The following is a 22,474-nucleotide window of genomic DNA, read 5'->3' as shown; positions in this document are numbered from 1 at the left end:
GGGCAAATGCCGCTGTCTTCTAAAGTTGTATCCGACTATAGTCAAAAATAATCCGGAGCCCTTCCCTACGTCGGCCGTAATGCTTTCGACAGTAGAGCCTGGATCAGTTGTTACTGTCAGACGAGCAATTACGTTGCATTGTGTAGGTGGGAAATTGCCAAATAATAATAATAATAATAATAATAATAATAATAATAATAATAATAATAATAATAATAATAATAATAATAATAATAATAATAATAATAATAATAATAATAGTCTCAGTTCACTGGCCGGCGCCCAGAAGGCATTTACCGAGCGAGTCGCAGTAGCTCACGCCCGACTCCTCTTGACAGAACAAAGCGCGATAGTGTCGCCGCGCATAGCCGAGCGCGCGCTTTTCGAGGCAAAGCCCATGACGAGATAAGTACAGGAGGAAGCGGAAGCCGACGAACGCACCCGAGGCTAGCTTGGGCCGCACTTCACGCCCACAATCAAAACGATGTCATCGATGAACTCGACACCCGGAACTCCTTGGTCGTCTTTCCGCGGATGTGCACGAACCGAGCTATTAGGTCGTTGCAGGCGAGCGCAGGAGCTTATCACAATTCATGGAGGTCCTCGCGTTGTGCCTTTTTGATGCTGACGACCCGCGTGACACGTGCATCCACCTCAAGTGAAAATGGACGCCGCTACTCTCCTGTGCGTTCGCTAGCGTCCAGTCTACTCGGTAAATCTGCGGAAAGTAAGCAACAAAACCAGGCTACGAGGTAACAGTAGACGATGCGTGTGACCAAGCCCTGTGGCAGTGTCGCGTGCAATCGCCGCGCTAGGGACAAAACTCTCGCTCTGCAGATACTGTGCATTCGCTCTTAAGAAATAAAGGGGGATGCCAAGAACCAGAGGAAGAACAAAAATGAGGTGAATCCCAACCTTGATCTGGTCCGGGCGATTTCAAAGGTCTGTGAGAAGCTCCAGGGCTGTGCTCTCTTCGCTTCCTGCAAGCCGCACTGTTTCGAAAGATTACCCTTGATCTTAACTTACTTTAGTTAGAAATGGCCTATTCTGGTTACTTGCGCATCCTACGTGCCTACGCTGTAGTACATCTATACAGGTAAAGCCAACCGACCAGGAAGTCATCCCCGTGGGAGTGACGGCAGGGTATCACTTTGCTTCTTCGGGCTTTTGAATGTCCACATGCCGCGTTTTTTTTTTTTTTTTGCAGTAGAAAACTGACGCCCGTAGCTTTAGGAGACGCGTAAAAATGATCAGGTGTCTGGGGCGACAGTTATTATAGCTACCCATGCGCGACCTTGATAAGAAACGAGGGATTCAATTTTCGGGTACGATTTCCGTTGTAATGAAGGTACACCGTAAAAAATATTTTCTTGAAAGAACAAATTTTCTGCCAGCTGCCTTGCCAGAAAATTTCTTTAAAGCTCTGCTTTATATATGTCATTTGTCTGAAATTTAGCAAGTATTTTTCTGTTTTACTTAACAGAAATTTCATGTTTGAAGACAGTGTTCTGTTTTTAATTTTTCTGCTACTTTAATATTATTTTCTACTTTATTCTACCGAAAATTTATCTGCAACACAATTTTCAATTTTGAGTCGGAGAAAAAGTTCTCTTTTCTGTTTATATTATTTTGTGAATTCGTTTTGCTTTCTGTTTCGCTTTAATAATGGATTCAACTTTCTGTCATAATGAACATTGGTCGAACAAGGAATGTCACTGGAGCCAACGTTTTGATAAAAGCACTTCTCTTCGTCATGGCAACTGTCCCGACGTAGCGAAGTGGTTTTATTGAAACGTTGACTCCGGAGCAGTGACATTCCTTGCTCGATCCCTGTTCATCACTTAGAGCCTACATCCTGCTGTGAACTTCTGTCAAGTTAGTTTTCTATCTTGAGTCCCAGAAATATTACAGAACAACAAATATCCTGGAGTATGCAGTAAAACACAATTAAAATTAAATGAAGTACGGTGGGCTTACGTGGCAAAACCATGATCTGAATATGAGGCACGCCGTAGGGGGGGTGGGGGGGGGGGGGGGCGCTCCGGATTACTTTTGACCACCTGCGGTTCTTTAACGTGCACCCAATGCACGATTCCGAGGGCGTTTTTGCATTTCACCCCATCGCAATGCAGCCGCCACGGCCGCGATTTGATCCCGCGACCTTGTGCTTAGCAGGGCAACACCAAAGCCACTAAGGAACCACGGCGGCTAAAACGACAATTTGGCCTGGTAGTAAGGGCTGAGAATATTTAACTGTAGTGCAGACACACACACACCTCCCACATAGCGCTTGTGTGCATGTGTATCCGTTCTTCTGACCTTACTCAGATTTTTGCGCTGCGGGTAAATATGGTCAACACTTTCCCTCTCAGTAGCTGTAAGCAAGGATTGGTAACTTAAGACATTGTAGAAGCAGCCAGCTTTTCACGTCACTTTGCATCAAAAGATCCTTTGGCGTTTAAATATGAAAACGGTAATATTTACAGAACTGCTTATGCGCCTTTAGTTAAGAAAGCAAGCTATATCACTTTCCCTCCAGTTGTTATTACAGCTTAAAAGTCCATTTGCCAGGCTATAAGTAGGCTTCTTCTTGTCTTGGCTCGTACGTGTAAGTAAAGACGGAGGAACAGAAAAAAAGCACATGCTCATTCAAAAAAATGTAAGCGAAGGTAATAAATGCGCTAAGCATGATGTGTAAGAGGCACTGATAGCCAACTTATTGAACTCTACCGACCATGTTAGTAAAATGTTTTTGAATCAGTGACCATGTGTATTCATGCACAAGTTTGCGACACACAATAGCATCAAGCTTGGGTTGCAATGTGTATTAGGCATCATCCTAGGTGTGCAGTGTGCATTTTGCCAGTGTCAAGATATTGCTACGAGAGAGTCATTCTGCCTGGGGCAAAGAGGACGGTTCTGTCTGGTGCTGGTGGCTGTCCACCATCTTGGCTACTGTGTCTGTTTAGTGTAAATACAGTGTAAATAGTCCTGCCTTGTGTCGTTTTACGTAACATCTTTGTGGTGTTGGTGCTGGGTAGGTCCCTGTTTCCATCCCGGAGCTCCGCAACGGCCGCCTGATCACGCTTCCTACCATGTCAGTCGGTGCAGGCACGTTTTCTCCACCCCCTGCCCCTCCCGTGGCTCCCACCTACATCGTTCTGCCTCCTGCTCGTGATCCTGGCGTCTTTTGCGGCCAGGAAGGGGTTGACGTCGACAAATGGCTCAACCTTTACGAACGGATCAGCGCCAGCTACAGGGGGAACCCGACCCTTATGCTCGCCAACGTGCTTTTTTACCTCGATGGCCCACCACGGGTGTGGTTCGAGACGCACGAGACGGACATTACAAGCTGGGACTCTTTCAAAGAGAAGATCCGCGACCTTTTCGGTGACAGCACTGGTCGGCAGCTTGCTGCGCGAAATGAACTTTGTTACGGTTGACGTACGACAGCCCGTTTAAAAGGATTAACGGAGGAGGTCTCCCCCTCGTGCTTGGTTGTCGCGGGCGGGACGCAGTAGTTGCTGATCCCGTTGTGTGCAGGTGCGGAGAGGAGATTAAGCCCGCCTTCTACGAAACGTTCTTCCGGAGCGTCGGGACGCCGTAGTTGCTGATCCCTTTGTGTGTGCGTGGGAGGCGAATAGGCCCGCCTTCCACGAATAACGTCTTCAGGAGCCTCGGGTTGCCGCCAGCGGAGGCAAGCCCGGGAAACGTCGCCTAGGGGAGCTGCCCACCTTCCGCGAATGACATTCTTCGGGAACTTCGGGTTGCCACCAGCGGGGACAAGCCAGGGAAACGTCACCTAGGCGAGAGGGAGCTGCTGCCGCATCCCCCCTGACTGGACTTTCCTGTCACGTGACTTGAGCGAAATCCCGCCTCATTGTTAGAGGGCCTATTTAAGCGGCCCCGCCATGTATTTTTTCTCATTCATATATTCATTCTCTTCTTTGCAATCCTTCAACATGAAATAAACCGTGCAAGTTTCGCACTTAAAATCGTCTCGCCCTGCCTGGTCGCCATGATCTACCGGACGCCTACAGCCTGCCGGCAGCGCTACGCTACCTAGAAGAGATGCCGGTCGAGGTTGTAGTAGCAGGCGCCCCAACAACTGGCGGATCGCGGTAGGATGGAACCAGACATCAACGCGAGTCCCAACAACTTGCGACTCGTGCACAGACATCCTCCGAGTCATACATCTCTTACATTCAGGACGTTATCGCCCTTTGCCGCCAGGTTGACGAGCACATGCCTGAGTCCGAGATGGTTTCTCATGTAATCAAAGGTATTGCCGACAATGCTTTTAACCTGCTTGTGTATACCAACATTGATACCGTCGACACAATCATCAAAGAGTGCCGCTGGTTTGAACACGCCAAGAACCACCGTATAACCCAGATATTCACCCGGCTGCCCAATACGGCTGCAACTTCATCCGTTCACCTGCCGCCCAGCCCGGGCCCGTAATACAAAACCCGAGCCCGGGCCGGGCCCGGGTGTACATGACCGAGACCAGCCCCGGCCAGCCCGGGCCCGTGGTTCCAAGCCCGGGCCCGACCCGAGCCCGGGCGTATATTACGAAGCTTAGCTAGGGCCCGCGTGTGCATGACCAGGACCGGCCTGTAAGAAAAAAATTCTTTTTTTACTTACAGATTGTACCATATCTGTCCGCCTCACCTTCTCGAGGTTTAATCAGCTACAGTATATAAGCAATAAAAGGCCTAAATCTTTGTTTCTCCCAGGGGAACATCAGTAATCCGGCCCATTGCCTGTGCTACTATTTTTCTGGTGGTGCACATGCACTTACCTTGATTTGTACGATATGGTTCTATGATCTCATTTAGCATGCAAATATAAAGGGTGTTTCATTTTAGCTGAACCAAATTTTTAAATATTCCCTGTGGCAGATATCACAATTATAAACCTTGATCTAAACTATTCGATGAGGCAGCCATTACTTCCATGAGAAATCAAAACGCCTAATGGAAGAATTAACATAATTATGCTAATTACCTCTTAAATTATTTTACGGCATAATATTTCAATCTACGAATTATAGCCGCCGAGTTCGCAAGGCGTATGCGCTTGCAACGAATTCTCAGGACTAAACCAGTTTCGAAATAATTATTTTCAAAGTGTCCGACGAAATCAATCAAATCAAATCAATTTATTCTCCAGTTTACATGCTGGACGCTCATTTTGGACTAAAACCTACATATGTAGCTTGACGTGACCCAAAAGACCAGGCAAGGCAATAGTACAGCAAACAGTGTGCGCACATGCACAATAATTAACATATATTTCCAGCTCTCGCTGGTATTCCTCATAGACGAAATAGCTATGAACGGAAAGACAAAGAATATTTCCGTCACGGCGAGTTAACAGAATTAGGAAAAAGTTTAACAGAATGCATTTTAAACAACACTACAATAGAAATACTAGCTATACAAAACGCAGCACCAGCTATGCAACATAGCATGAGACTGAATTTTACAAGATTATCATTTCGTAAGAAAACGAAACAGGATGTACATTATATACTCAGAACCATACACAAAGGCAGAATAATAATCACATCAGATCAATTACAAGCGACCAAAGTATGAGCTGAGTTCTTTCTTACTGAAATTATCGACATTTTTGTATTTGTTCAGAGTGAATGGTAGGTTATGTATTAACGACTGATACTTATAGAGTGTTCTGAAGTATGGAATTGACCATATCTCAGGATTTCTTGTGTTCGCATTAATGCGACGACGCTCAAAGGATGCTAATTGTTTTATGTAGTTCCAAGGTTATTCTGACATGGATGGCCTAATGAATGGTCGGATTCCGCCTAATTGAATGTTAACATAATTACGCTAATTAACTTTTTAATTGATTATTTTACGGCACATCTTTCAATTTACGAATTATAGCCGCTGAGTTCGCAAGGCGTATCCACTTGGAACGAATTCTCAGGACTGAACCAGTTCCCAGATATTAATTTTCAAAGTGTCCGACGAAATGCATGGGCGTTCCAGTTAACGTTTTGAGGAAAACGCTATTGTATGCATTGAAGCACAAAAGCAACTTTCCTTAGCGCTAAAATAATGCAATAGTATCGACGCTGGTAATAGTGCAATCGCAAAAGCGGTAACATGGAAATGGCTTGAGGACTGGTTCTTTGTATAATTTATTTTTCCTTACGCGGAAACAATCTTCGTTTTTGCGGAAAAGAAAAAAAATTAGCGTAGCTTGCACTGGCGGCGCAATGCTAAAGAGACAGCGGAGCTGATGGGTACCTAGCTGGTCCTGGCTTTTGGGCTAGGCTAAGCACTACGAAGTCATCCCCAGCATTTCCCGGAATTTATTTACTATTGATTGATTATTGATTAGCTACTGATTGGCTATCGATTGTCTATCGCAAGATATTGGCCACGTATTTGGGCTAGGTTAAGCACTACTAAGTTATCCGAATTTATTGATTATTGATCGATTATCGATTAGCTATTGATTGGCTTTTGATTGGCTATCGTAAGGTATTGGCCACGTATTTGGGCTCGGCTAAGCACTACCAAGTCATCCCCAGCATTTTCAGGAATTTATAGATAATTGATCGATTATCGACGAGCTTATTGGTTGGCTATCAATTGCCTGTCGATGACTGACTAAGTTTAAGTAGTTTCCACCATTCTTAGCTAGACTTATCCAGGCTCAGCTTCGCTAGTCCACAGGTGTATGTACCACGGCGCGTGGACCCTTTCTGCACTGCTGCCAGGATCGGCCCACATTTTTTGATTCAGCAGACACGTACATTACGCCAGGCTGAAACAGCTCCGCTGTTAAAATTGAGAACTTCATCTGTTTTACTATTTTCTTTGATAAGATATACAGTCATCTGATAAGATATACAGTAAATAGAACGGTGTGGATTAGAGATGGGTCGCTCAGGAGCGAGCCGGATCTTGTGAGCGGCTCTTTTTAAAGAGCGAGTGAGCGGTGGTTCAGTAAAAATGAGCGGCGGTTCTTTTGGAGAAAGGGAGCCGGTTCTCTCGCGTTCAGAGAGCCGTGCCGATGCGTTCCGTCAGAGCCGTGTCTTCTGCTGGGTGCGACTCCGCGCCATCTGTTAGCGGTACGAGAAAGCAACTGCCCTCCCGCCCTTCCTCGCAAGAGTCGCCTTCACCCCCTCGCCTTCGGCTGAAGAACGAAAGAACCGCCGCTCACTTACTGAACCACGTCTCCCTCGCTCTTCAAAAGAGCGGCTCAAAAGATCCGGCTCAGGAGCGAGCCGCTCTTTTCGCCACGGCTCCCTCGCTCTCCAAAGGTCCGGCTCGCTCCTGAGCGCGCCGCTCTTTTCGCCACGGCTCCCTCGCTCTTCAAGAGATCCGGCTCGCTCCTGAGCGCGTTTTTAGTTCGCTCCTGAGCGCGTGTTTTTATTTTGACAAACGTTGATTTTAAAGTACCACAAAAACAGACAAGCTTCTGTAATGACGATGAAGTTACATAATTTTTTTTTCTGAGAAAAGTACGTCGCATTCTGCCTGTCACAGTATCATAAGCATTTTATCCCCAATATCAGAAAAGAAAGTTTCATTACAACTAAAAATTCAAGCTTTTAATATGTGTAAAAATATTCTCTAAACATAGCGAAAATACCAATAACACGGTTATTAAATTATGCATATATCGTTTTTTTCAAAGCCAGATAACTATAGAATATGCATAACACAGGTTACACGTTTAAGTGAACCGGTGAGCCGTTCAAATGAACCGGTTCATTTCAGTGAGCTGAGCCGTTCCGAGCCGCTCACTGAAGTGAGCCGTTTTGCCCATCTCTAGTGTGGATTAGAGAACAAACGGGGATAACCGATATTCTAGCTGACATTAAGCGGGAAAAATAGAGCTGGGCAGGCCATGTAATGCGTAGGATGGATAACCGATGGAGCTACAGAAGGGATACCAAGAGAAGGGAAGCGCAGTCGAGGACGGCAGAAAACTAGGTGGGGTGATGAAGTTAGGAAATTCGCAGGCGCAAATTGGAATCAGCTAGCGCAAGACAGGGTTAATTGGAGATCGCAGGGAGAGGCCTTCGTCCTGCAATGGACATAAATATAGGCTGATGATGATGTTGACTGTCATCTTGCACGTGTCACTTCAGCTTGGCACAGAATGCATTGAACCATGCAATGCATAACAATCGCGTGTGCTCCAAGGCCTGCTTAGGCCCTTCAATGAGCGGGCCCATGTCTGGCCCGGGCCCGCGGCTTCAAGACCGAGTACGGCCCAGCCCGCGGGCCAGGCCGGGCCCGTGCAGTGCTCTAATCTACAGTAGCCTGCTGCCCGCCGCTGGTGCTCCGTGGCTCCGGAGCGGATGGCGGAATAGTAAAACGTCATTGTGTAACCGCCAATGTCTGTGCCTCATTTTATTGTGACGTCAACATTGCTCTAGTGACGTTTTCAGCAGTTGGACTTTGGTCTTGCAATGGCCAGGACGCGCGTAGTCGGCACTGAAGAAGAAGAACGTGCACGGAAAGAGCGCCGGCGTGAGCAACAGCATGAATGGGCGCGAAGGCGACGCGAAGCCGCTAAAGCAGAACGAGTGTCGTCCGAAGGATCCGTAACGTCGGATAGCCACTCTGTGACCGATGAAGAACAGCGTGCCGGTGAGGATCGCCTTCGTGAACAGAAGCGGGATGGGCGCGAAGGCACCGACAACCAATTGCAGTACATCACAGTGACCACAAATCAATGGTTACCATGGTGACAACGTGAATAGAAAATAAAAGACGATAAGAACAACGAATTTATGTGCATGCCTCTTTATTCAATCAATATAACTCAGTATAGTTCGCTGTACTTGTTGAGGGACGCTTTTGCGCGAGTTCGTGGCAAGTCGCGTTTTGTTTGAGAGTAGTGCTTTTCTTTCGAGGCACGTTTGGTAAGTTCCATTCATTGTTATTCATTTCTATGAGGATACTTCGGAACAACTTTGCGTTTTAGGAACGTTCTGTTAGGCAGAGGGCAGTGTTGGTCTCTTCTGATCGTGGTAGAGGCAGATAAATATTAGAGTTAATTTGATGTTTGCTTACAGGAAAACGTGACAGCTGAACGCTCGAGAAAAGATAACGTCAGTGTTTTTTTTTTTCGCAGAGATATGTAGATAGTTCCCGTGAGCCTCCGTTAAACCAAGACTTTCTTTTCGCATTTCGCAAGTTCTGAAAATAACACTGTATCAGGTTAGATACTAGTTATTCTGCAGACTACTTGAGCAGATTTTAGAAATCGCCGGATGGTTATTCCCGCACGCACGTAGAGAGTACCGCGGCTTAGAAACGGACTGCGTGGATCGCTTTTAGTAATGGTATACTCTGCAGATTTCTTTTCTCTTCGACGTATTATGTAAGGGTATGTATAAGGCTGTGCATGTATCGCACGTGTATCTATCTAGAAGACGGCAGCATTTGAGTTTCATTTAGTGCGTGGAAGTACTTATAAATAAGCGCGAATAGACTCGTAGTCTTGAACGCGTAATTTGCGCAAGTTTTTTGTTTTGTTTCTTTAATGCGTGAGTCGCACGCAAGAGTTTTGACCGCAAAATGAAAGCGAGTCTGATAGTACATCCGTGAAGTCGACGAGGCTTTCAGTGGCACTATTACGTACGTTAATAACGGATGTAGAGAACGAACACATGACCTTTCAATTCTCAATAATTTAGGGTCATTTTGTAGTTAAGTTGGAAGATTTTGCTGTTGTATGCATAGACGTGTAGTGTTCTGTTCGATTTTTTTTAAGTTCACTAAAATTTCAGGCATGAAGTGGCACCTGAACCGCAAAAAAATAAAAAACATATATCACCCAGAGCTAGTGGGGCTATACTAGTCAAGGTGAAATCAAATTAGGAAGGCCCACTAAGCTTCAACAAAGTCACTTCCTCACCAGAACAGGAATTGGCCTCCCTGGTGCAGTAGTCGGCCACTACCTCCCTCATGACTCGTACAATTTACCCATGGCCCTCAGTCCCCAGCGGCTGCGGAGCACCTGAACAAGGTGGCGGTCAAACCTGCGACGCGGCAGAGGGTGCTAAGAATCTCTCGGTCCGGACAGGCCACCACTAGAAACTGCACATGGCAACGTTCAACACTCACACCCTATCGAGTGAGGCTAGTTTAGCAGGGCTATTTGAAGAATTATCAGGTATTGCCTCAGATATTATTGGCCTAAGTGAGGTTAGAGGAACTGGTGTGGCTTATACAGTACTGGCTAACGACCACGTCCGCTGCTACAGAGGCCTTCCAGATAAGAGCGAATTCGAGGTAGGATTTATAGTCCATAAGGATATAGCGGGCAACATTGATGAATTCTACAGCATTAATGAGAGGGTAGTAGTCGTCGTAATAAACCTTAATAGGAGGTATAGAATGAAGGTAGTACAAGCCTACGCCCCAACCTCCAGTCACGATGATGAAGAAATAGAACAGTTTTATGAAGATGTTGAATTAGCTATGCGGAAGGTGCAAACTCAGTATACTGTAGTAATGGGCGACTTCAATGCAAATATGGGGGAAAAGCAGGCTGGTGAGCAAGCAATTGGCAACTACGGCATCGATTCTAGGAACACTAGAGGAGAGATGTTGGTAGAATTCGCGGAAAAGAATAGGCTCCGAGTAATGAATACCTTCTTCAGGAAGCGCAGCAACAGGAAGTGGACCTGGAAAAGCCCTAATAGAAAGACAAGGAATGAAATAGATTTCATACTCTCTGATGATCCCAGCATAGTGCAGGATGTAGAAGTGTTAGGTAGGTTAAATTGCAGTGACCAAAGGTTAGTGAGGGCTAGGATTTCTTTCAATTGGAAGAGAGAAAGAATAAAATTAGTCAAGAAGAAACAGGCCCACCTAGACGCAGTAAGGGTAAAGCAGACCAATTCAGGCTGGTGCTCGCAAACAAAGATGCAGCTTTAGAACAGGAAGATGAAGACAACATAGAGGTAATGAATGAAACCGTAACTAGGCTGATCTCAGAAACAGCACTTCAGTGGGACGTAAGACACCAAGGCAACTAGTAGGTAAGCTCTCCCAAGTAACAAAGGACCTAATAAAGAAACAGCAAAACATGAAAGTGTCAAACTCGAGAGATCTGATGGAATTCGCTGAACTGTCGAAACTGATCAACAAGAAGAATTAAGGGATATCCGAAATTATGACGTGGAAAAGACTGAGGAAGCAGTAAAAAAATGTCACAGTTTCGCCCTAAGGGCGAAGCAATGAATGCGATAGCAACACAGCAATGTCATACAAAGTAAGGTGAACGGCCTTGGTAGCAATATGAATTGTAGTAAACATGAGCTGATTAAGTAAGCAGGTGTGCTGCGGCGTAAGTAGACCGACATGAAGAGAGACTCGATGACCACGAGAAGGTGCGTGTGAAACGGTGGTGTTGATGAGAAGCGCTTACCGTGGGCAGCGCGTGCGAAGGGACACACCTGTAGTGCTGCACTGCCGATCTGGGCAGCATTGCATGTGTAGCGTGCGTTGGAAAATGTGGCCCGACTATTACTAACTGAATGAACAAGCGTGGTGTGAGCGCGCACAAACAAACATGAATAGATCACACTGAATGACTGCAGCCAACGACTGTCAAAACGCTGGCAGCGCAACGTACCTTCGCCCGCGCAGCGGGCGAAGGTACGTGCGGTCTATCAACGGAAACTGAGCGGCATAAAGGTCAGAGCCGTGTGGAGATAAGAGACGGTGCGGTCGAACGAACGACGAGCGCGGTTGTTGGAAGCGTAGAAGTGCCCCCCCCCCACCCCCCCCCCCCCCCCTGCTCCCTCCGGCGCTGGCTTTCCGCTTCCTTGCTTGCGCGTGGGAGATTGAGTGCGTTCGCTCTCCGTGATAGCGCGCGTCCCCCCACGCTTCCGCTGGGGCATACGGCGCGCGGCGAAGATTTTATCTATACGGAACCTCACGGCAACAGCGACGGCGACGGCGACGACGACGGCGACGACGACGCCGACGGCAGAAATCCGGTTGAAGTGTCCATATAATTGCTATCGCAATAATATGGACACAGCATGAAATAAGTGAGAAGAAAACTTGGCATAGGACAAGGCAAAATGTATGCACTGAAAGATAAGCAGGATAATATCATCAGCAATTTAGATGAGGTAGTAAAATCAGCGGAAGAATTCTATACTGTCCTGTATAGTTCCCAGAGCAGCCAAGCTACTTTCATTCGGGATGAACAGGATGCAGAGGCTCGTTCTATAACTAGCGATGAAGTTAGAAGAGCATTGAAAGACATGACCAGGGGAAAAGCTGCTGGAGAAGATGCAATAACAGTCGATTTAATCAAAGATGGAGGAGATATCATGCTTGAAAAGCTTGCGGCCCTTTATATACAATGCCTCACGACTTCAAGTGTACCAGAACGATGGAAGAACGCCAACATTATACTCATCCATAAGAAGGGAGACGTTAAAGAATTGAAGAATTATAGACCCATTGGCTTGCTTTCACTATTGTATAAAATATTCTCCAAGATAATTTCGAATAGAATCAGGGCCAAACTTGACTTCAGCCAACCAAGAGAGCAGGCTGGCTTCAGGAAGGCATATTCTACAATAGATCATATCCAAGTCATCAATCAGGTAATGCAGAAATCTGCGGAGTACAATCAACCTCTGTATATGGCTTTCATAGATTACGAAAAAGCATTTCATTCAGTAGAGATACCAGCAGTCATAGAGGCACTGCGAAATCAAGGAGCACAGGAGGCATACGTGAATATCTTGGCAAATATCTACAAGGATTGCACAGCAACCTTGGTTCTCCACAAGAAAAGTAGAAAGATACCTATCAAGAAAGGGGTCAGGCAAGGAGACACAATCTCTCCAATGCTATTCACTGCATGCTTAGAAGTATTCAAGCTCTTAGACTGGGAAGGCATAGGAGTGAGGATCAACGTTGAATACTCAACAACCTTTGGTTTGCAGATGACATTGTCCTATTCAGCAACAATGGGGATGAATTACAGCTAATGATTGAGGACCTTAATCAAGAAAGCGTTAGAGTGGGGTTGAAGATTAACGTGCAGAAGGCAAAGATAATGTTCAATAAGATGACACGAGAACAAGAATTGAGGATCGCCAGTCAGCCTCTAGGGTGTGTAAAGGAGTACGTTTATCTAGGTCAATTACTCACAGGGGACCCTGATCATGAGAAGGAAATTTACAGAAGAATAAAACAGGGTTGGAGTGCATACGGCAGGCATTGCCAAATCCTGACTGGGAGCTTACTACTATCTTTGAAAAGAAAGTGTACAATCATTGCATTCTTCTGGTACTAACATATGGGCAGAAACTTGGAGGTTAACGAAGAAGCTCGAGAACAAGTTAAGGATCACACAAAGTGCGATGGAACGAAAAATGTTAGGCCTAACGTTAAGAGACAGGAAGAGAGCGGTGTGGATCAGAGAACAAACGGGGATAGCCGATATTGTAGTTGACATTAAGCGGAAAAAGAGGAGCTGGGCAGGCCATGTAATGCGTAGGATGAATAACCGGTGGACCATTAGAGTTACAGAATGGATACCAAGAGACGGGAAGCGCAGCCGAGGACGGCAGAAAACTAAGTGGGGGGATTAGGTTGGGAAATTTGCAGGCGCAAGCTGGAATCAGCTAGCGCAATACAGGGGTAATTGGAGGTCACAGGGAGAGGCCTTTGAGCTGCAGTGGACATAAATATAGGCTGCTGCTGATGATGATGACAGCTTCGCTGGTCTTCCATCTTCACATAGTGGAAGGGCTCTGAATGTTTTGATGGAAAAGGATTTTGTTGTGGAAAGTCAGGTATCGATTTAAGTGTACCGACACTCACTGGTAAAATTTCAAACTGTTCTCACCTCATGCTTATCCTAATTTCATTATAATGCTTGTTTTTTCCTATAAATAATTATATTATCTATCTTCTACAAGCAGAGGAACCCAGTGTACCAATCAGACTGTTCGCAGATGGCTGCGTAATTCATAAAGCTATTACTTGTTTCTCTGATCAAATCAAGCTTAATAATAATTTGTAATTGGAATCATGGTGCGGAAATTGGGGAATATCTCTAAACTTTGCTAAAACTCTTCATCTAAGCATCACTATTAAGATTAACAAGCTAGCTTTCAATTACAGCTTTGTAGAGCGATATTATCAGGCGAGCATAAGAGTTCAAGTACTTATGTGTCAGCTTACCTTCAAGTTTGAAATAGATGAAGCACATTGATCCTATATGTTGTGCGGCTCGAAGGAAGTTAGGTTTCTTAAAACATGAACTAAAGAAATAAACTGGTTCACCTCATCTAAACGCATACAAAGCAATTATTAGACCGGCTCTCGAGTACGCGAGCATGGTGTGGGACTCGCACACGTCGGACAACACACAAAAAAAGCTTGAAAATATTCGAAGATTATCCACCCGATTCATAAGCCATCGTTATAAACGTCACGAGTCTCCAACAGCTATATTGCAACTAGCAAATTTTGAATCACTATCAGAAAGGAGGAAGGTTGCCAGCGTCAAGACGCTTCGTTATACATACTTTGGTAAGCTGGTTATTCGATCTGAGGATGTTTTCGACAAAGTTGCAACAAGGGCATACCGCCACAAAGATATGCATAATTTTAAACTAATTTTCGCACGCACCAATGTATATTGCTTTTTTCCAAGGACGATCGCCGAGTGGAATATATTACCAAAACGTTCTGATTTTTGTTATGATTCCTGAGCGAATTGTACTCCCACTTTTTTGTTATTCTGGATATTGTTATATTCCTCATTTCAAATTTTTGAAATGATTCATGAATGCGTCGTTGAGTTTGTACACTCTCTTCAGCTTGGACCTTAATTGGTCCACAGTATGTACGAAATAAAATTAATTGAAGAAATTGAGGAAGCAAGCATGGCAAAAAGCAGGTGGTAGCTTTAACACTGTTCTAAGTGGTCCAACAAAGACGAACTAGGGTACAGTTGGTTTCGTACGAAAATAGAAAAGTGTTTTATTTTAAAGCAAGGAAACCTGATGACTAAGGTTCCGGATCGCTGGGATACCCGCGACACACTTTAAGAAATGTCCCTTCGAATGTTCGCAAGCTAGCTTATGTAACTCTCATTCGGTCCCAGCCAGAGTACGTGTCTCCCATTTGGTCCCCTCACCAAAAATACTTAATTGAACAGCTAGAACGGATTCCAAAATAGGGCAAGCCGTTTCATCTTAAACGATTACAGCTACTAGTCCAGTGTAACTCAAATAAAACTTAAACCTTCATTAAAATCCCTAAACACTCGCCGAGACATTGCCCTGTTAACACTGTTTCACAAATTCATTCATTCCACTCGAGCACCGGCATGCTTGAAACGACCCTACTCCACGTCACACAGGCTTCATAATCATTTCAGCTATGCCCGCATTTACGCTTCTACACAAGCATTCCAATACTCGGCCCTTCCTCGTGCCGTCAGGTTTTGGAATTCTCTCCCGGATACCATCGCATGCCTGTGCAACCATGATTCATTCCGTGACGCCTTGACAGACTATATGTCTAATAAAACGTGAAATTTTATGATTGTCGCACCACGCATTCTTGTATTTACTCTACGTTCTTGCACCTTATTGTAGCGATGGTACCGTTATGTCGCCGTGTTTACCGCTATCTCACTATGTCGCGTTAGTACTCCGGTTGAGGATTCGGTTGAGTTATGTCAATTGCTACTGTTTCATGCATGTCAAATATTATGTATTTTCTATGTGTTTTCTACGTACTTCCCCCCTTGCTCAATGCCTCAATTGAGGCCTGTAAGGTATTTTTAAATAAATAAATAAATAAATAAATAAATAAATAAATAAATAAATAAATAAATAAATAAATAAATAAATAAATAAATAAATAAATAAATAAATAAATAAATAAATAAATAAATAAATAAATCACATGAAGACAAAACATGAACAGCATACGTCTTGCTACTGTACAAGAGAGCCATGCAGCTTACGTTTCAAGCCATAATTGTACTGAAAAATCACTTAGACTGGCCTTGGTATTACGTTGTTGCAAAACTTTGGTGTAAAACTCGATCTTGAAGACACCTAAATATAGAAACAAGTTCTGGTGAAAGGCAGTGCTGCTTGCTTGAGCACTGGAACTTGGTTCCTCTTCCAGGGTGCCGTGCTGCGACTGGCCTGAAAAAGAACAGTAGGGGTTATTACCATGGCAGCATTATTATACAGCGCTCAGTGAGGCATTCTAGCACAATATGTTCTTTTTTTGTGTGTGTGAAGAGTAGTCAACAAAGTCAGCGCAGTGTGTGCGTCTCCGAGAATCGAGCGTGAAGGCACTTACAAATAATTTTTATTACACAAGCCGGAGGACTATTTATGTTTAAGTAAATTAACAATTTTAGTAGTGTGACCAGCCAGTGCACCAAAAACACCTTAATATAAACAGCTCTCGCCATGAGACAAAATGTAGACGCACGCACGTCCGCACGCCCACACATGCATACACACAACACACATATACAACAAACACAAGTCTGTGTTGGTGGTCGCTGTTTGCTTCAGTAACGTAGAAGACTATACAAGGCATTGCACTGACAAGCTTCACAATTTATTCCTGTCAGCATGCTATAAGCTAAATGACTGTGTGAAGCTTTGTCTCTTTCGCCGTCCTTTGTCGAAGTTCGCGCTGTTAAACGTCACTTACCATTTACAACATTTACACAACCTTCGAGTGCACCATGCTGCCTTTTTACGTTGTTTCTCTAAACCTTTTTGCTGCAATCCAACTTATGCAAAATTTTGTTAATTTACTTCTCATGTACCAGTCCGTCATTCTCATACATTTAGTTATTCTTCATCGGAGTCAGGAAGTAAGGGTAGCAGACGACAGACGATCATTTTTTTTTTTTGACACCACAAGCGCGATGGCAGCATATATTCGCTGCACGGGTACTAGCATCTTCTGCACTGTGTTCTTAAAATGTGCTCATAGTGCACTAAACCACATAGTCTCGTGTTCTAGCTAAGTAATTTGAAAATGAGACGACGTAGTCTGCGACCAGGCAAAATCTTTTCACGCCGTTAGCGCACTAAATCCACGGCAAACGAAGCAACGAAATAAATACTGGGTCTCACGTGCCCTTACATCCTGCTATTATACATATGCCAGCATATTGCTTCAAACAAATAAAATGAAATAACATATTGCACAAAAGAACAAAAAAGTCGAACTTTCCGCTGTCTTCAAGAAACTAAACACTTGATCGTCTCTAACACCTAACGTGGCTATGTGAGCTTTATTGAGAACTGACGTGCATTTCTTTATGTCTTCCAGCGACCGCAAAAACAAATTTATCCCGAAAAGGCGAGAATGGACAGTTGCACACTTGCCAAGCGAACTGGCTAGCACTTTTTCAGTAGCATTTTTCAGTAGGTGAACATGTACCAGTCGATTTAATAGCCGCATGCTTCTTTCTTTTACCTCCTCAGCGGACAATGATATATCAGACTAACCTGTTTCCGCGGTGCCGTAGCGAAATGCAATGAGTTACGTAGCGTTCCGCTTCATAACCGAGAAATGCGGATGCGGCACCCTACAGTGCATGAGCAGCGACAGCGGCCGAGTGAGCGCTTCGTCCTGCTGACGTGCGCCGTTTGCGCGATTTGCTGCCTGCCTTTTATTCTAGCGGAGCCCTGGAGGCTCCTAAACGGACGCCAAGGGAAACGTAAAGGTCAAGGTGCGCAAAAAGAAAGATGATGCGTTTGTAGCGTCGGTGGCGAGCAAACGTATGCGAACGCGACAAAGGTTGCAACATTGCCGAAGATTCACGAAAGCGTTAGCCGCAACCGCCCGCGCGCTAGAGAATTTCGAATCGAGAACGCTCCGTCGCCGAACGCTGCTTGGTACGCCGCGCACGCGTGCTCTCGACCTCGCAGTTTCCTTGCATGCGCAATGCTGCACGTATGTGCTGCACTGAAACCGCCCGATTGCGCGGAACGCCTCATTCGGAAGGCCAGATTAACACTGCAGCTTCGCGCTCTCTCGCGACAGAGAATCTCCCGTAATCACGTATCAGGTAGTCTGGTCTCTCGCTTCTCTGCGGCACCTGCTCCCAAAGTAGGATTGCGTTGTACGAGTACGGGTTTCCAATCTTTTTAAAACCGACTAGTTGCGTTGCCTAAACACTTGGAGAACGCATATAATAAGTAACGGAATAGTACACGCATGCGAACAGTTACACTTTCAGATTACACACAGAAATATACATAAGGAGAAATTATGGCATACGAAAGAAAAAGCGAAAAAAAAAAACGAAAAAAAATGGTAACAAAAAGCCCCGTCTTTGTCACAATCGTACGACGGGGCATATGGGAGAATGAGAAGTAGGAACCTCGTAAAAACATGGCGGTTGGTAGAGGGTAAAAGGCGGCATCGAAAAGACGGAACTGATATTTCTGGCCGAGAGTGCACAAGGGGGAGGGAAGGAAGGGGGGAGACCATACTTCCCCCTCCTGGCACCTTCCACTGCCTCCCCCCCCCCCCCCCCAACAAAAAAAGGAAGAAAAAAAAACGTACTTCCCGAGTGCAAGTTTAAACAGCGCGAAACGACGATGACTAAAGAACAGTGCTGTCCTACAAACACGAAAGCGATCATCAAAAGGTAAACGATCCAAGGTGTCGCTGAAGGAAACGACTGATGATGTTCTGCCACTCACGTCTCTTTGAAACAATAACTAGGCTATTGTTTCAAAATATTCTAGCTGATTCATATTGGTATTAACTCTTCGCCGATTTGTAAAGCTTTCTTCCCCTGGATCTACAAGAAAAGGGAGAAGAGAATATTTTTAAAAAATCTGATGGCAAATTTCTAATCTGCCATTGCGACGTTATAGATGGCTATATAACTGACCTCTGCTTATGTGTGTTGGACATCACCAACCAAATTGCACATTTGTCAGATTCGGGATATTTTATTTGCTCTTCGTTGCTTGTTCACGGAGAATCATTTGTAGCCCATTATAACATGGGCGTGATACAAGTGCATCGAAAAATTGTTAAAGCTTGTTCTTCCAAGTATTGCGCTGGGCGCGAAACGGTATCGAATATGGTACGACCGACGGCTTTGTGTGCAGCACAACGCTGCGCAGCAAGTGGTACTTGCTTCAGCCGTCTACAAATGACACTGAGACCAACGATCCTGAGCAGATGTGAGTTTTATTTCATGTTGCCGTATATTACAAATGAGCGTTCAGTTCCGTGCGGCAAAGCACTCTCAGTGCCGCGTCGTAAATTTTGTCTGTGTGTTTCCAATACTGAGGCTGATGATACTGGAACTGTACGTGCGCTTTGTACTAAGAGGTCTTGTAATGCCGCGTCCAGTTTCAGACTTTCCTTCTACCAAAGCTTGAGGCCCTTGAGTCCGAGACCACCGAGACCGGCTCCTCCAAGTCCAGCTCCTCCGAGTCCGGCACCACCGAGGGCTCCACCGAGGCCTCCAAGACCGCCGCCGAGACCTCCGGCTCCACCGTGGTAGCTGATGAATGGCTTGGCAACGTGAGAAATGCTTGCCACGGGCTGGGCGACGTAGCTGACGACGGGCTTGGCCACCACACCGTAGTTGATGACTGGCTGCTTAACCACTCCAAGGGTGGCCACTGGGTGAGCGGACGCGGCGCCCAGCGCGGTGCCGAGGTGAGTGATGCTACCTCCGAGACCGGCACCACCGAGGCCGGCACCACCAAGACCGGCGCCACCACCGAGACCACCCAAGCCGAGTCCACCACCGAGGCCGCCCAGGCCGGCACCACCGCCGAGGCCGCCCAGGCCGGCCCCGCCACCGAGGCCTCCGAGTCCGAGGTAGCCGGCCGACGCGCAGGCCACCGCGGCAGAGAAGACGACAACCTGCGATCGCGCGGGTGAAGGGATCAAACGAAACTAAGCGAATTCTGCGCGATTACAGCAACACAGCAGCCAGGATAACTGCGCTCTGTTCGCTTCTACCCGTGGATCGATCGAAGTGACAGAGAATGCAGCGAGTAGCCGCTACGCTGTAAGAGTTCGTTATCGCGTTTATAGCGAAAAAGTGCAGGCAGCATTGTCGGCTCCATTATGCTGAAACATGGCAAAAATTTAAAGGAACTTTGCCAAATGACTTTAAAAGATTATAAATATTGCATCAATTTTCTCAGCATTATTTATTGTTCGAGAGAAGTCATTTACTGTTTCGACTATAGCCTAGTAATTGTGGAGAATCCTTTAGAGAAGGCCATGCTGGCACTTAGTTATGAAATCAGGTTCGTCAAGAAATTATGAAATATATTTGTATATTATATGCTCAAAAAGACTTACAAGGTGTCCCAGTAAGAAAAATACATATGTCGGTAAAAGGCACAAGAAGCAACATGGCAAGAGCGCAGAATTTGCAAGGCCCTATGAGGCTTTCTCGTTCTCTTTCTATATTTTTTTGTTTTTTGTTTACTGTATACCGGGTAGGACAGTCACTTCGATGAACGCCTATATTATCCTGTTTTCCATAAAGTATATTTCCCAGGATATCTCATCAGTTCCTTTCAGTCAGAGGTAGGCGCGATAGCTTTGTCGAATACTATTGTTTTAGACGCATTTCTGCTCAGGTATTGAGTGATATGCGCACAAATGGTGTGGTAACAAGATGGAAAACATTGTGAAATGATGTATTGAAGTCGGATGAATGAGCTATTTTAATAAATTGGAAACAGCATAAAAAGCAGGAGAACCACGTGGAGTAGGCAGATCAGTATGCTGTTTGCTACTACGCTTTTTTATACATCAGTATTATCGGCGTTGATTCCCATTTAGTTATACCGAAGTCAGAAAGTTAATGTAACAGTTGAATCAAGAAGCGCTGTGATAGTGCGCCTAATATTTTATCAGTGCACTGCGGGATCATATGCTATGAAGACACATAAAAAAAGTAACTAGCATGCATTCTGCAGTTTTGGCCATATGTACTCGGGAGTTCCGACTCAACCCGCCGTGGTTGCTCAGGGGCTATGATGTTAGGCTGCTGAGCACGAGGTCGCGGGATCGAATCCCGGCCACGGCGGCCGCATTTCGATGGGAGCGAAATGCGAAAACACCCGTACACTTAGATTTAGGTGCACGTTAAAGAACCCCAGGTGGTCCAAATTATTCCGGAGTCCCCCATTACGGCGTGCCTCATAATCAGATCGTGATTTTGGCACGTAAAACCCCATAATTAAATTTATTTTAAGTTCCGACTCAGCCGCCATTCACCGAAATAATCAAGCTAGCAATCATTGCAATCTTCTCTCTGAGTGCAGCCAGTACACAGCGCTCGTTATGAATGCTTAAAGCTGCATAAAACTGTAACTTAAATGTGTAAGGAATGAAGCCACAGTTTATACGACACGCTTGCGCGACTACAAATAAACAAACGCCCCGAAATGCGCGACGCTAGCTACGAGCGAATATTAGGATAAACTGCCCCATATCGCACTGACATCAAACTGCTTACTCCAGGACAGTGTCAACGCACTGAGGTTCTTCATCTGGTTATTTGATTACTAGCGCATGTCACAAGCCTTGCATGACAAGTCAAGGTCACCTGTCATCAAAAATTATGACATGAAGCATTAATTTAGTTTTGCATTGGCACACATAAGTTATGTAGCAGTGGTATTAACGGTATTAACGTCCCAACAAGCGCATTTGTGATTCATGAAGCACAAATTCACTTGTAGAAACGATGTACCGGCCGTCTGAACTTATCAAGAAATAATTTCTGCGGTGTAATGATCAAACCAAAATGCTACCCGCTGTGCATCACCAACTGAAACTAAAATTTCAAGACAATATTCAGCAGTGGTTCAATATGTCCAGAAGCTCAACAAAGCCATACAATAAACAGCACCGTCACGATAACAGCGACGCCGACTGCACAAGCATCGGACGCGCCAATAAGAAGCACTTGTTAATGGGCCGTTCAAACACTTGCTACACAGTTCAGCTAAGCTCGAACAGAAGCAGTACTCACGAAGGCGTTCATGGTGTTAAGTCCGGACTCAGGGAGTGAGCTACGTCTGGCTCAGATAGCGAGACAGAGACTGCATTTATAGGCTGAGCTGATCAGGACATGCCATGCTCAAGGACGACTTGGACGAAGAACGCAGCTTGCTCTTCGTCATGCGTGGCGAGTTGAGGCGAGGGGAAAAGCGAGCGTACTGCCCCTGCTGGTGGCAGCCATTCGACGGCGGAGATGCCCTCTCCGTTTGGCTGTGCCGCAATGGCTTTCTGCTCTTGGTATGACACGGTGATGCCCTCAATCCTAACCCCTGCAAACTTCGATAATATTTTCAAGCTATGATAGGGCCAAGGTGCCTAAACGCCATATTTCGCGCACTTCTTCAGTCAGATATCGTGTCCGGCACTTTCAGTAGAGCACAAGTGTA

General features: G+C 45.4%; 1 protein-coding gene across 1 annotated transcript; it reads right to left on the bottom strand.

Annotated features, from left to right (window-relative positions):
* Nucleotides 1–19,224: 19,224 nt before the first annotated feature.
* LOC119462931 (acanthoscurrin-2-like) lies at nt 19,225–22,130 on the bottom strand. The gene is made up of 2 exons (XM_037724100.2): nt 22,060–22,130; nt 19,225–19,925 (listed from the first exon to the last, which is right to left on the bottom strand). Exons 1-2 carry the CDS (start codon nt 22,069–22,071, stop codon nt 19,419–19,421), a joined length of 519 nt encoding a protein of 172 aa, XP_037580028.1. The 5' UTR covers nt 22,072–22,130; the 3' UTR covers nt 19,225–19,418.
* Between the last annotated feature and the right edge of the window lie 344 nt (nt 22,131–22,474).

The sequence above is a fragment of the Dermacentor silvarum genome, chromosome 1, assembly GCF_013339745.2.
Source record: "Dermacentor silvarum isolate Dsil-2018 chromosome 1, BIME_Dsil_1.4, whole genome shotgun sequence".
NCBI lineage: Eukaryota > Metazoa > Arthropoda > Arachnida > Ixodida > Ixodidae > Dermacentor > Dermacentor silvarum.
This window is presented reverse-complemented; position numbering and strand designations above follow the sequence as displayed.